A 12,604-nucleotide genomic window follows, 5' to 3' on the forward strand; every position below is an offset into this window, starting at 1 on the left:
ATTAAAATAATTAGCTATTGCCCAATCACGATTAATCGTTTGTATAGTAAAACTTTAATGTACACTATGAAGTTTAAAGTATAACACTAATAAAATAATGTATATGGTAATATGGAAAGTGCAATTACAGAATTGTTAAATGCCCTTTTATGCAATTTATGTATAGCCTACTTATATGTATACTTTCTGCTAAAATAAACATGTAACATGGTGCCCATTAAAATTAATGATATAGTGGACTTATTAAATCAAACAAACGTTTTGTTGTAAGAATTCAGTACTTTATTGCTAAATTAAATTTAGTAAGTAAATGGGGTCACAGTGTAATTTACTGTCAATCTCTTGAACAGACTAGACTAAAAAAAGAAACACAGTAATAAAGCAAAAATTACATGCATTACACTACACAGAAATCTAAATGCTTCAGCATGATAATAAGAAACAAGACAAATGTTATTAATCTTTTCATACACCCAAATAACAGCTGGCAGTTTGTCTCAATAATACTTTAAAATGTTCAGATTTGTGAACCACGTTGTATTGTAAAAAATGTTTCAAAAGCACATCAGAGCTCTCTAATGCCAATCTAGAATACAGTTCAAATCAAACGTATGACTTAATGAACAATGGCGTGGAAGTGCATTAAATATCACTTGTCAGACATGACAATAAACAATAAATATTTACGTTTTTTTCTGACAAATATTTTGTCATCTTCAAGATGCTTTTATCAAAGGTTTCAATACACTGAGAGCAAGAATAAGCCCCACATGATTCCCCACAGTGCTGTAAGTTAGTCCCTATACGTCTTAAAATCGTTACATTATTTGAGTAAGCTTGTGTTGCACCTTTAATGACAGTGAATAGAAGTTCAGGCAGTTATAAAGTGACAATAGTACATCAAGCCAAAGATTTTCAAGACCTTCCACAGTGGACCTATTTCAATATTAACCTTTCTTGCTGGTACATAGCATATACAAATATCCGTCTCAATGGTTTCCCCCTGCTAGATCAAGTAGTGACCCTGCAGCCTCCTGAGCCTCTGCGTCAAGCTGCAGTATCTCAACTGTCTCCAGGTCCAACTCGGTGTCTCCTGGAAGAACCAAGTACTGATACTGCTGACACTGATAATAGTGAAACTCAATGTAGCCACTATCTGCCAACGGATCCTTCTCTGAATCCTCTGTAAGTTCTACAGAGTCCATGGGGACCAGCTCCTCGTGATCAGGAGTCAAAGAATATGGTGGGTTTGAAGACAGAGAGTCGAGATCTGAGGAAAATGATGAGAATTGTGTAGTTAAGAATCACAGTATACAATTAACCCAGACCAGAATTGTCAGCTGTATATATAACGATATAGTTTTCAAATTTATATAAATGCTCACTATTGTATTTTTACTTTTAGACATTGAAAATAGAAGCAATAGAAGTGAATTTACATTAAAAATTAGTTTACACTACTAACCGTATTGTAAAACAAAACAACCTCACAAAAAGAGACCTATACCATCACATCGCTGTGGCTATAGGTTGCCAGAGTAATGTCCGGCTGTTACCAAGACAACAGCTCACAAACATAGTACTCCTTTCCATAAAAAGAGAATGAAGGCTAGCAAAAGATCAGGCAAAACCTAAAGATGCTGGTGCTAAATTATATACATTTTCGAAACTTTACGCATGAACTCTGTTCTCTATATTATTCTGTGGTATACTTTCATTGCGACTGACCTGATATTTCTAAGTTGTCATTATCACAAATCTGCCCGTTATTAGATGCCTCCAACCTGTTCAAAATGCAAAGAAGACAGACTCAATATCATACAAGGAAGCAGTTATCTGTCCCTTCATGAATATTAAATCAGACAATCCATTATTAAATAGCACAAGTAAGATTGTGTATTGAAAGCAAATAACAAAAACTCACAAAACAGTATTGTTCAACAAGTTGCTGTTGGTACGATGACAATAATGTGTTTTTCGAAGAACCTCCAGAAGGGCTGGACGATACTCTGGACAAACACGCCACAAGGAGCCTTTTCCAACCGACTAGAACACAAAACATAGGAATATTTATTTAAATAGGCAATAAAGTTATGTCAGAATATCATTGAGTAATCTTTATTTCTCATTTATTCACCCTCATGTCATTGCAAATGAAAAACCTGTATGACTTTCTTTCTTCTGCAGAACAGATATTTTGAACAATGTCGGTAGCCTACTTATTGACTTTATTGACATATTTAGTCAACAGATATAGTCAGATTAGAGAGTAAATCAGCAATGACGCATTTAGATGAACTATTACACAATCATTGGAAGAACAGTGGACTGACGTACTTGACTCTTGTCACGATGTATTCGTTGAAAACTCTTGCTCAAGGACAGATTGTGGCGAACAGAGTTCCTCCAACCACCCGAAGCATCTCTGTAATAGGGGAAGTTGTCCACAATCCACTCATAAATGCCTTTCACAGGCAGTCTCTTCTCTGGTGAGTCTTCAATTGCCAGGAAGATGAGACTACTAAAAGAGTACGGGGGCTTAGCGGGGCAGGCAGGCAGTGACTGGGCAGGAATGGGGTCTAGGGTCTGTGCGCTGACTCTGGGCAGGGGCTGCAGGGGCAAGAGGTTCCCTCTTTGATGCAGCCAGCTAAGGCAGGTCAGGTCATCCTGATCAGATGCTGTGAAGGGACTAAGGCAGTGTGACCCTCCAAATACCTGAGGGGTTGATGAGGAGTGGAGATAGGAGGAGGGGATGGAAGGACAGGGGGTGGTTGGGGAGAGTGGAAGAGAAGCAGGCTGTGGAAGTGAGGGCGATACAGACAGGGACTCTGGATGATTTCTGGGGGTGTGCGGAGGATAATGGGGTGGCAGCGCTTGTGTGTTTTTCTCCATCTGTCTTCTCGCTGCAGCTAACAGGTCCACACATTCACCTGTTGAACTGTAGAAATAGCAAGCTTAGAACACAAATGTACAAGTATGTGTCTATGAGTATACGACAATCGCTGCTGTTCTTCTGAAACCTTTTTTGGCATAAATCATTATTAGTCACCCTTTATGTTTGTCATTGGGCTTTGCAAATACAAGTATTGTCCTTGTCAACTTTGACAACATAGTGTTTTAACATTAAAAAAGTTCAGTGTTTTTTCCATTTCCTGGTTTTAGAAGGACAGCGAAGGACATAGGTCTAAAAGTCTGCTAGACTTTTCCATTTAAACTTCAACGCTTTTTATTTTAGAAGCCAGATTTACAAGGAATACTGCCTTACAAAATTACACGAAAAAAAGTGCATGTTGCTGCAAATCACTCCCCTCCCACAGAAGTCACATTCCTTTCCAAATTCACCATACAGAGAGCACAAGTAAGTTAGTAAATGATTAAAGTAAACGATTGAGAAAGCCAACCAACCAAGTCATAATATACAAATTCAGTCTGTACTAAACTAACACAGGAATATGATACAGAAGTGCATAAACTGCAATTAAATATACCGATTTAAAAATATAAGATTCGACAACTGCAAACATTAACACAGAAAGCCACATGGTCCATACACCTGAGAAAATGGCGCAAGAATATTAGGTTACATTTGGAATAATAACCCAAGCATTCATTCTCGCGTGGACCTTTTATGTCATGACAAAAGATCAAAACGAGCGAAAAACTTACCCAAACAGGAACGTATGAATTTACAACGATTAACCTCCAACTCTGAACTCGTACAGATTAAAAGTTTCGCAAAAAAAGTGCTGAAATGTCTTTAAAAGCAAGTGCTGTGTATCACAGTATCCCGCTCCTGTCTGCGTTGTGTCCTTTCTCACGTTTCCTTGGAAACCAGAAGGACGCGTTGCAGCCGGCTCGACCCCTCCTTAAAGAAACACTCGCGCTGGGCTGAAAGATCTATAGGTGGCTGAAACGCGTTCAGTTTTAACGCGCAACACCTCTTGAAACTTGCTATGTGCGCTTATATTTTACATTGGAATGCATTTATCTTCATTTTACATGCGTCGTTTAACCCCGTGTTTAAAGCACCTAACTGCAAATGCAATACATATCAGGAAACAACAAATCGTTAAATTCCTAAACCCGACAAATGTAACATGAAACCTAACTGCTTTGTTGTACAGATGTTGTGCAAAAACACTTGTGGGATGGTAGGAGAAGGCGCAAAGGAAACGAACAGATGAATATAGCACACGCATGATACATTGAATTAAACCTAGTAGTAAAATAATAAAAAAACTGCGCTGAAACAGATTATAAAATTCTATATTATGGAATTTATTTAGCTATAAAGAACACTGCTGTTCATGCACAGAGAAGCAAAAGGGAAGGACACTTGAGTTGACCATGTGTTCACCAATTACACATCAAACAAAAATCACCACATAGGGCAGATACATTAGCATGCCTCTTAAAAAGGAGTCAGGATTTTGTGTCACTCAAGCAGCATGGTGAAGTCGTGGTGAGGGCTCAAACAATCCATCTGTTATTTTCGAACCACCTCCACGTGAAGACGGCAAAACACAATCCAGTAAAAATAATTTTTAACATTTGAATGTTTTTTAACATTTAATCTGCAAATGCAGATAGAGCCAATATAAGAGACCGTTGTGGTGTCCATCCCGAGCATTTTCATAGGTCAGTTTTTTGTACCGATGCCAAAATATCGAGGTTGCGTCCAGTCCCGTCCAGCATTGCTTTAAGTCATTTTTAAGTTCATTTCCATGGAGTATAAATACACTTTAGGTCATCTGACCAAATGAGAGGTGAGCCAGTAAATGATGATTGGCTGAAAGGCAGCAGAAGCCACTGTAATGTACAAGCGAAAGCGAGGCTTTACACTCGATCCTGCACCAATGGAGTCTGCTGAGATCGAAGACAAGATCTTCATTTTCAGAGAACGCACCTAGAGAAAAAAATATTTACAAAATATACTGCTCTTAAAATACGCATTGAAATAACATTGTTAAATGAACTATGAAAATATCATGTTCACGCTTAGTAAACTATCAACTTCTTTAGTCTGTAATGGTTAATATAATGACAAAAAAATATAAGATATGACACTTTAGTTTTCATCCCTTTGAACACATTCAAAAAGTTTAAAATAGGAAATAGATATTAAATCTATTAGTTTTTAAACCTTAAACAAAGGCCACACCTTCTAAAGAAACCTCATAGAAATACTCACAATAAAAAACATCAGGGCGCAAGAAGACCAAGCAAGAGCAACAAAGTAGCCATCACTACCAAACAGCAATCCACACAAAACTGTGAAAATCATCCTAAAAAACAGAAAGAAAATCAAACCTTGATTAGTGCTGCTTAAAAACAAATGACCAGTATACAAATACAGCTCTTACAGACAGAACACAACTACGAAACATACCCCACATATTTGTATCCACTGTAGGCAATAAGATCAAACGTTGAGAGATCTGTGTGAACTGTGAGCAAGTAAAGACTAAACAACATTGCAAGAACCTCAATGATGATCCAAACCAGAGCTGTGCTTGCACACAACCCCAGAACCTCGGGACTGAACCTGACAATGAAGAGAAATGATACAGCACACTTATGACTTCAATAATTAATAAGATTATGGGAATGCATTTTGTTTTTATTACTTTTATGTGTGAATGTGCTCTTTTTATTTTGTTCCAACCTTTTTAACAGACAAACAATTCTTCTATTAGTCCTTCTCCCAAACAATAATTTTTACTTACCGTTTCTGAATTCCTAAAGCTATTCCAGCCAGTAAAATATAGGTGATGAAAGACATTGCTAGATGGGGAAAATTATTTTATATCAGCAATACATAATCATAAAACATAAAAATAATGTTTTTTGAGATGGTTATTTACTAATATTATTAATAACTATCAGTAGAGCCATTTATCACGTTGTTCATAAATAAGAAATAAGAGTTACTAGGTATGTAGAGATCTGGAGCATTGACATCACAACGCGGTGTGAGAGGAGTGTCTCTATGGTAACGCACTTCCCAGTCCTGATAATAAAAATATAATGAATATCAAGTATTTTTGCTGACAAAATCTTTTCAATAAATCTGAAACACATGAGTGGGTAATGCAGGACAAATGTGACTTTTAAATCACAGTAACTTTTAGTTACAGTAACCAGACACAGACATTTAATATTTAAAGATATTTAGTATGATTTATTGTTATCGGCAGACCTAAATTGAACTGGTTGAAATTAAACAATTATTTAAAAAAATCCCAAACCCTTTGAATATATACCTGATGTGTATATGGGAACATGAGAAGCAGCAGTTTCTTCATAACATATTTGGTATCAACTGCAAAGAAATGCTTCAACTTGTTCATCGACATGAATCGGCTAATCTGCAGAAAAGATAACAGGAAGGACAAAATTACTTACACAACAAAACAACCTAGAACTATACAGTAATGTACCTAAAGTGTTAACTGGGTCTGCACCATTATGACATTTTTCTATACCTTCTCAACAAGTTAAACATTCCATCTCACCTCTTTGTTTACAATATCCTTGCCTTGATTGGCAAGTGATGAGCCGTACATCATGGCAGCATTGGCCATTGGATCTGCAAACAGGTTGCTTACTCCGGGTTCTTGTCCTCCCGTGGGTGCACCTGCCATATTATAACCTGAATCATAGTAGTTTTGGTTGTTCACGGGTTGAGGGCCAGAACTGGTGTCATCAAAAAGAAGTGGACCTCCGGTAGGTGGGGATGCTCTGGCTCTGGGTTTTGCTGCAGATAACACAGATATTTACCGAACAGACTTCCAAAGAGAAATGACTGATTTAAGGAAATGATATCTTGCATAAAATACTACATATTCACTGAAATCCCTATTTGTCTCACAAATACTACGATTTAGAACATTTGTTTTCATTTGTGGCTTGCTTCAATTTGTCTGTGACGTGGCACCTACTAAGATAATTGCATGTGGTCAAGTATTTTACACAAAACGTCATCAAGCTAAGATATCTGTTGCTCTACTATCTGCATCGTACTGTGGTGCCACTCATCATAAAAACATCTGATGCTTTTAAAGTACAATATGTTGCCCAGGTATGTCAGATAAGCACAGCAATCTCTCGGCGCTTTGTTTCAACGTACTTGCCCGGTTTCCATGATGTTGAAAATCCATCTTCTCTCCCACTTTCACAACTTGACAACCACCGAATAAACCTGCAATTCAATAAAGTAAATTTCACCACTAATATATTATTTCTGATACCAGCATAAGACTAATAACATACTAGCTTGCTATGTGGCTACTCTAAGATATGACCAACATTACGTGTCACAATATTATTGAATGTAGCGCATAAGTCATTAAAATTGCATATAATCTAATGTGGATATACGCGATCGGCAGTCGTTTAAAATATGAGTTTAAAATATTCATTTCTAAGTAAATTCGAGTGCTAGCATGTACTCACAGGTACGCCTTCACCCTTAAGCCCACCTCGCTTGATTTTCATTGGCTGATGAGAAATGTGCCTGCGTGGCAGAGAAACGAAACATCACGATTGCATTGGTTAAAACCACGATTACGTGACGGCGCTCCTACGTTACGACTGGCTGTAGACACAGACAATCAGAAAAAAGGTACTACGTATTTTATGACGTAAAAAACACAAACATAGTGCGGTTATTGAGTTCTTGTCCAGTTGCCCTGAAACTGTGGTTCACTTATTCCGGCACTGCCCATAAGACCATTTTGGCAAAATGTATTTGATCTTGTCACAAGAAGCATTTATGACCAATTTATGTTGTTTCGGAAACAAATTTTATTTATATAATTAATTGTATTCTTTTATTGGCAAAATTTTATGTTCATAAATGTAAATTTTCCTGTAAAAAACAGTTTTACCTTATTCAAGAAAGAAACTGAGCTTTATATTGATTCAAGCAAAAAGCAATTAAAACATTGAAAATTTGTTAATGCTTTGATATTTTCATGTAAATTAACAATAGCCCCCTACTGTGCAAATTGTTGTCATATTCATGTTGTATTTCATTGTATACACTAATGTTTGTAAAGAACTTTCTTTGTTGTTAATAAAAAATAGAGTTCTTGTCCATGATTTATATGAGAGCGATGTTATTTACAAATCCAAAATAGATACTTACATGATGTATGCATATTATATTATGGTTCATTTCTTTTAAAAATAGTTTCACTTTTACTCCATCCATCCATTTTCTACCGCTTATCCGGGGCCGGGTCGCGGGGGCAGCAGTCTAAGCAGAGATGCCAAGACATCCCTCACCCTAGACACTTCCTCTAGCTCTTCCGGGGGGACACCGAGTCGTTCCCAGGCCAGCCGGGAGACATAGTCCCACCAGTGTGTCCTAGGTCTTTCCCAGGGTCTCTTCCCGGTCGGACGGGCCCGGAGCACCTTCCTGGGAAGGCGTCCAGTAGGCATCCGTAACAGATGCCCAAGACACCTCAGCTGACCCCTCTCGATGTGGAGGAGCAGCGGCTCTACTCCGAGCTCCTCCCGGGTGACCGAGCTTCTCACCCTATCTCTAAGGGATCGCCCAGCCACCCTGCAGAGGAAGCTCATTTCAGCCGCCTGTATCCGGGATCTTGTCCTTTCGGTCATGACCCAAAGCTCATGACCATAGGTGAGAGTAGGAACGTAGATTGACCGGTAAATTGAGAGCTTCGCCTTGCGGCTCAGCTCTTTCTTCACCACGACGGACCGGTACATCGACCGCATTACTGCAGAAGCTGCAACGATCCGTCTGTCAATCTCCCGTTCCATCCTTCCCTCACTCGTGAACAAGACCCCGAGATACTTAAACTCCTCCACTTGAGGAAGGAACTCTCCACCAACCTAGAGTGGGCAAGCCACCTTTTACCGACTGAGGACCATGGCCTCGGATTTGGAGGTACTGATTTTCATTCCAGCTGCTTCACACTCTGCTGTAAACCGTCCCAGTGCATGCTGAAGGTCCTGGTTTGAAGGGGCCAACACGACAACATCATCCGCAAATAGCAGAGACGAGATCGTGTCGTCCCCAAACCTGACACCCTCCGGCCCCTGGCTGCGCCTAGAAATTCTGTCCATAAAAATTACGAACAGAACCGGTGACAAAGGGCAGACCTGCCGGAGTCCGACATGCACTGGGAACAAGTCCGACTTACTGCCGGCAATGCGAACCAAGCTCCTGCTTCGGCCGTACAGGGACCTGACAGCCCTTAGCAAAGGACCACAAACCCCATACTCCCGAAGCACCCTCCACAGGATGCCACGAGGGACACAGTCGAATGCCTTCTCCAAATCCACAAAACACATGTGGATTGGTTGAGCAAACTCCCATGAACCCTCCAGCACCCTGTAGAGGGTGTAGAGCTGGTCCAGCGTTCCACGGCCTGGACGAAAACCACACTGTTCCTCCTGAATCCGAGGTTCTACTATCGGCCGTATTCTCCTCTCCAGTACCCTGGCATAGACTTTCCCGTGAAGGCTGAGAAGTGTGATCCCCCTGTAGTTGGAACACACCCTCCGGTCCCCCTTCTTAAAAAGAGGGACCACCACCCCGGTCTGCCATCCCAGAGGCACTGTTCCCGACCGCCACGCGATGCTGCAGAGGCGTGTCAGCCAAGACAGCCCCACAACATCCAGAGACTTGAGGTACTCAGGGCGAATCTCATCCACCCCTTCTGCCTTGCCACTGAGGAGTTTCTTGACTACCTCAGTGACTTCGGCTTGGGTGATGGACGACTCCACCTCTGAGCCCTCAGCTTCTGCTTCCTCAATGGAGGACGTGACGGTGGGATTGAGGAGATCCTCGAAGTACTCCTTCCACCGTCCGACGACATCCCCAGTTGAGGTCAACAGCCTCCCACCTCCACTGTAAACAGCATTGGTAGGGCACTGTTTCCCTCTCCTGAGGCGCCGGACGGTTTGCCAGAATCTCTTCGAGGCCAGTCGATAGTCCTTCTCCATGGCCTCACCAAACTCCTCCCAGGCCCGAGTTTTTGCCTCCACAACCACCCGGGCAGCAGTCCGCTTGGCCTGCCGGTACCTGTCAGCTGCCTCAGGAGTCCCACAAGCCAACCAGGCCCGATAAGACTCCTTCTTCAGCTTGACGGTTTCCCTTACTTCCGGTGTCCACCACCGGGTTCGGGGATTCCCGCCTCGACAGGCACCGGAGACTTTACGGCCACAGCTCCGAGTGGCCGCTTCGACAATGGAGGCGGAGAACATGGTCCACTCGGACTCAATGTCTCCAGCCTCCCTCGGGATCTGGTTGAAGCTCTGCCGGAGGTGGGAGTTAAAGATTTCTGTGACAGGAGACTCGGCCAGGCGTTCCCAGCAGACCCTTACAGTACGTTTGGGTCTGCCGAGTCTGTCCAGCTTCCTCTCCTGCCATCGGATCCAACTCACCACCAGGTGGTGATCAGTTGACAGCTCCGCCCCTCTCTTAACCCGAGTGTCCAAAACATATGGTCGCAGGTCAGATGAAATGACCACAAAGTCGATCATCGACCTGCGGCCTAGGGTGTCCTGGTGCCACGTGCACTGATGGACACCCTTATGCTTGAACATGGTGTTCGTTATAGACAAACTGTGACTAGCACAGAAGTCCAATAACTGAACACCGCTCGGGTTCAGATCAGGGGGGCCGTTCCTCCCAATCACGCCCCTCCAGGTGTCACTGTCATTGCCGACATGGGCGTTGAAGTCCCCCAGTAGGACGACGGAGTCCCCAGTCGGAGTACTTTCCAGCACCCCTCCCAGAGACTCCAAGAAGGTCGGGTACTCTGCACTGCCGTTCAGCCCGTAGGCACAAACAACAGTGAGAGACCTAACCCCGACCCGTAGCCGTAGGAAAACGACCCTCTCGTTCACCGGGGTAAACTCCAACACATGGCGGGAGAGCTGGGGGGCTATAAGCAGACCCACACCAGCCCGCCGCCTCTCCCCATGGGCAACTCCAAAGTGATGAAGTGTCCATCCTCTCTCGAGGAGTGTGGTTCCAGAGCCCAAGCCATGCGTAGAGGTGATCCCGACTATCTCTAGTCGGAACCTCTCAACCTCACGCACCATCTCAGGCTCCTTCCCCGCCAGCGAGGTGACGTTCCACATCCCTAGAGCTAGCTTCCGTGTCCAGGGATCGGGCTGTCGAGGCACTCTCCTCCGACTGCCGCCCGATCCACTACGCACCGACCCCCTATGGTCCCTCCCGCACATGGTGAGCCCACGGGAAGGCGGCCCCACGTCGCTCCTCGGGCTGAGCCCGGCCGGACCCTGTGGAGAAAAGCCCGGCCACCAGGCGCTCGCATACGAGCACCGACCCCGGGCCTGGCTCCAGGGTGGTGCCACGGTTGCGCCATACCGGGTGACGTCACGGTCCTTGTTATATTCAACATCATAAGGGGTTTTTGAACCACTCTTAGTCTGACCCGTCGCCTAGGACCTGTTCGCTCTCAAACTCTCACCTAAATGAAATTAAATTTATAAAGACATATTTTTCTTCTTTCTCACTCTGTATGTACTAGACCTAAATAAAAGAAAACAGGCGATTAATTATACTTAATCCACAGTGTGTGCAAATAATAAGCACTGTACCTCATTATCAGCCATAAAAAGATGGTTAAATGATGGATAAATAGCTAAATTGTTTCAAATGTTTTACATATTTGGCTTAGGTGTGATATTAAGTGGGGAGTGCCATAATTTAGTGTCCATTACACGCAACATTGATTGCATATATTTGTACCAAACCCTTTAGTAACCTCAGGTCCCATCTAATTGGCTGAGATGCACCTTGTTGCACATGTCAAGGCATGTTCCAGAGAATTGCATGAGGCGTGTCATCACAACATTCCATACATCTTAGGTCATAATTCATTTGATATTGCACTAATTCTCTGGTTACAACCAGATCTGGCAAGCAGAGGTCAAATATGCAACGGTAATATCATTTCAAAAGTTGGAGAAGTATGACAAAGGGAACAGTGACATCCCAAGGAAGTGAACTAATCCTCAAACAAGTTAGGAAATAGATGATAGCCTATCTAACCCTTGTGGTTTCATTTTTACAAAAGTAAATTCACAAACAAAATGTTCCGAGTACAACCACATTCTGAGCTGATCAAAAATGACTCACGATGCTGAAAAGAAGCAGACGTGACAGACAGAGCATGGAGAATGAAAATACCATTTAATAAAGTTTTGTCGTGTGTAAACTGATAAAGCTCACTTATAGTAATCTTTCTGTACAAAAAATTAGCACTCAAAATATACCATAGTGCATGTCTACTCGCGTTGAATCATTTCCTATTTTATAGCTGTAAGGATGATTTAGCTAAATAGTGTGAACCAGTAAAAATAGTTTCATGACCCCTCATTCATTCATGGCATCGTTTCACTTTACAACACTCTAATGTGGTCTCCACTGGAATGGGCTGAAACCTCAGTAGAATTAAAGACCAACCACTTTCCTATTTACTCATCAAACAAGTACTTGAATTGGAAAGCATGACCAAGTCAATTTAAAACAAATACTGCTTACTAGATGTTAAGCTAAAACCGGATGGAAGTGTATGAAAAATGTGTTCAGCAAGTTTGT

At 42.1% G+C, this 12,604-nt stretch overlaps 2 protein-coding genes across 2 annotated transcripts; both read right to left on the bottom strand.

Annotated features, from left to right (window-relative positions):
• Positions 1-266: 266 nt before the first annotated feature.
• LOC306907710 (uncharacterized protein) lies at positions 267-3,873 on the bottom strand. The gene is made up of 5 exons (XM_079480024.1): positions 3,667-3,873; positions 2,338-2,938; positions 1,925-2,046; positions 1,729-1,784; positions 267-1,270 (listed from the first exon to the last, which is right to left on the bottom strand). Exons 2-5 carry the CDS (start codon positions 2,890-2,892, stop codon positions 990-992), a joined length of 1,014 nt encoding a protein of 337 aa, XP_079336150.1. The 5' UTR covers positions 2,893-2,938; positions 3,667-3,873; the 3' UTR covers positions 267-989.
• Positions 3,212-7,530, bottom strand: yif1a (Yip1 interacting factor homolog A). Its single transcript, XM_079480025.1, has 9 exons — positions 7,456-7,530; positions 7,130-7,201; positions 6,516-6,757; positions 6,264-6,368; positions 5,932-6,010; positions 5,727-5,784; positions 5,390-5,545; positions 5,192-5,285; positions 3,212-4,906 (listed from the first exon to the last, which is right to left on the bottom strand). Exons 2-9 carry the CDS (start codon positions 7,158-7,160, stop codon positions 4,748-4,750), a joined length of 924 nt encoding a protein of 307 aa, XP_079336151.1. The 5' UTR covers positions 7,161-7,201; positions 7,456-7,530; the 3' UTR covers positions 3,212-4,747.
• Positions 7,531-12,604: the final 5,074 nt, after the last annotated feature.

This window comes from Barbatula barbatula (assembly GCF_947034865.1).
Source record: "Barbatula barbatula genome assembly, chromosome: 18".
Lineage (NCBI taxonomy): Eukaryota > Metazoa > Chordata > Actinopteri > Cypriniformes > Nemacheilidae > Barbatula > Barbatula barbatula.

Bases quoted from the DNA above. Each gene is read 5' to 3' on its own strand.
- LOC306907710 (XM_079480024.1), bottom strand. From the start codon at position 2,892: ATGGAGAAAAACACACAAGCGCTGCCACCCCATTATCCTCCGCACACC. The intron at 2,047-2,337 runs GTACGTCAGTCC...TTTGTGTTCTAG, and splicing joins TACATCGTGACAAGAGTCAA to TCGGTTGGAAAAGGCTCCTT. The intron at 1,785-1,924 runs GTGAGTTTTTGT...CATTTTGAACAG, and splicing joins TTGTTGAACAATACTGTTTT to GTTGGAGGCATCTAATAACG.
- yif1a (XM_079480025.1), bottom strand. From the start codon at position 7,160: ATGGATTTTCAACATCATGGAAACCGGGCAA. The intron at 6,011-6,263 runs GTATATATTCAA...TTTTATTATCAG, and splicing joins TGTTCCCATATACACATCAG to GACTGGGAAGTGCGTTACCA. The intron at 5,286-5,389 runs GTATGTTTCGTA...TCTGTTTTTTAG, and splicing joins AGTGGATACAAATATGTGGG to GATGATTTTCACAGTTTTGT.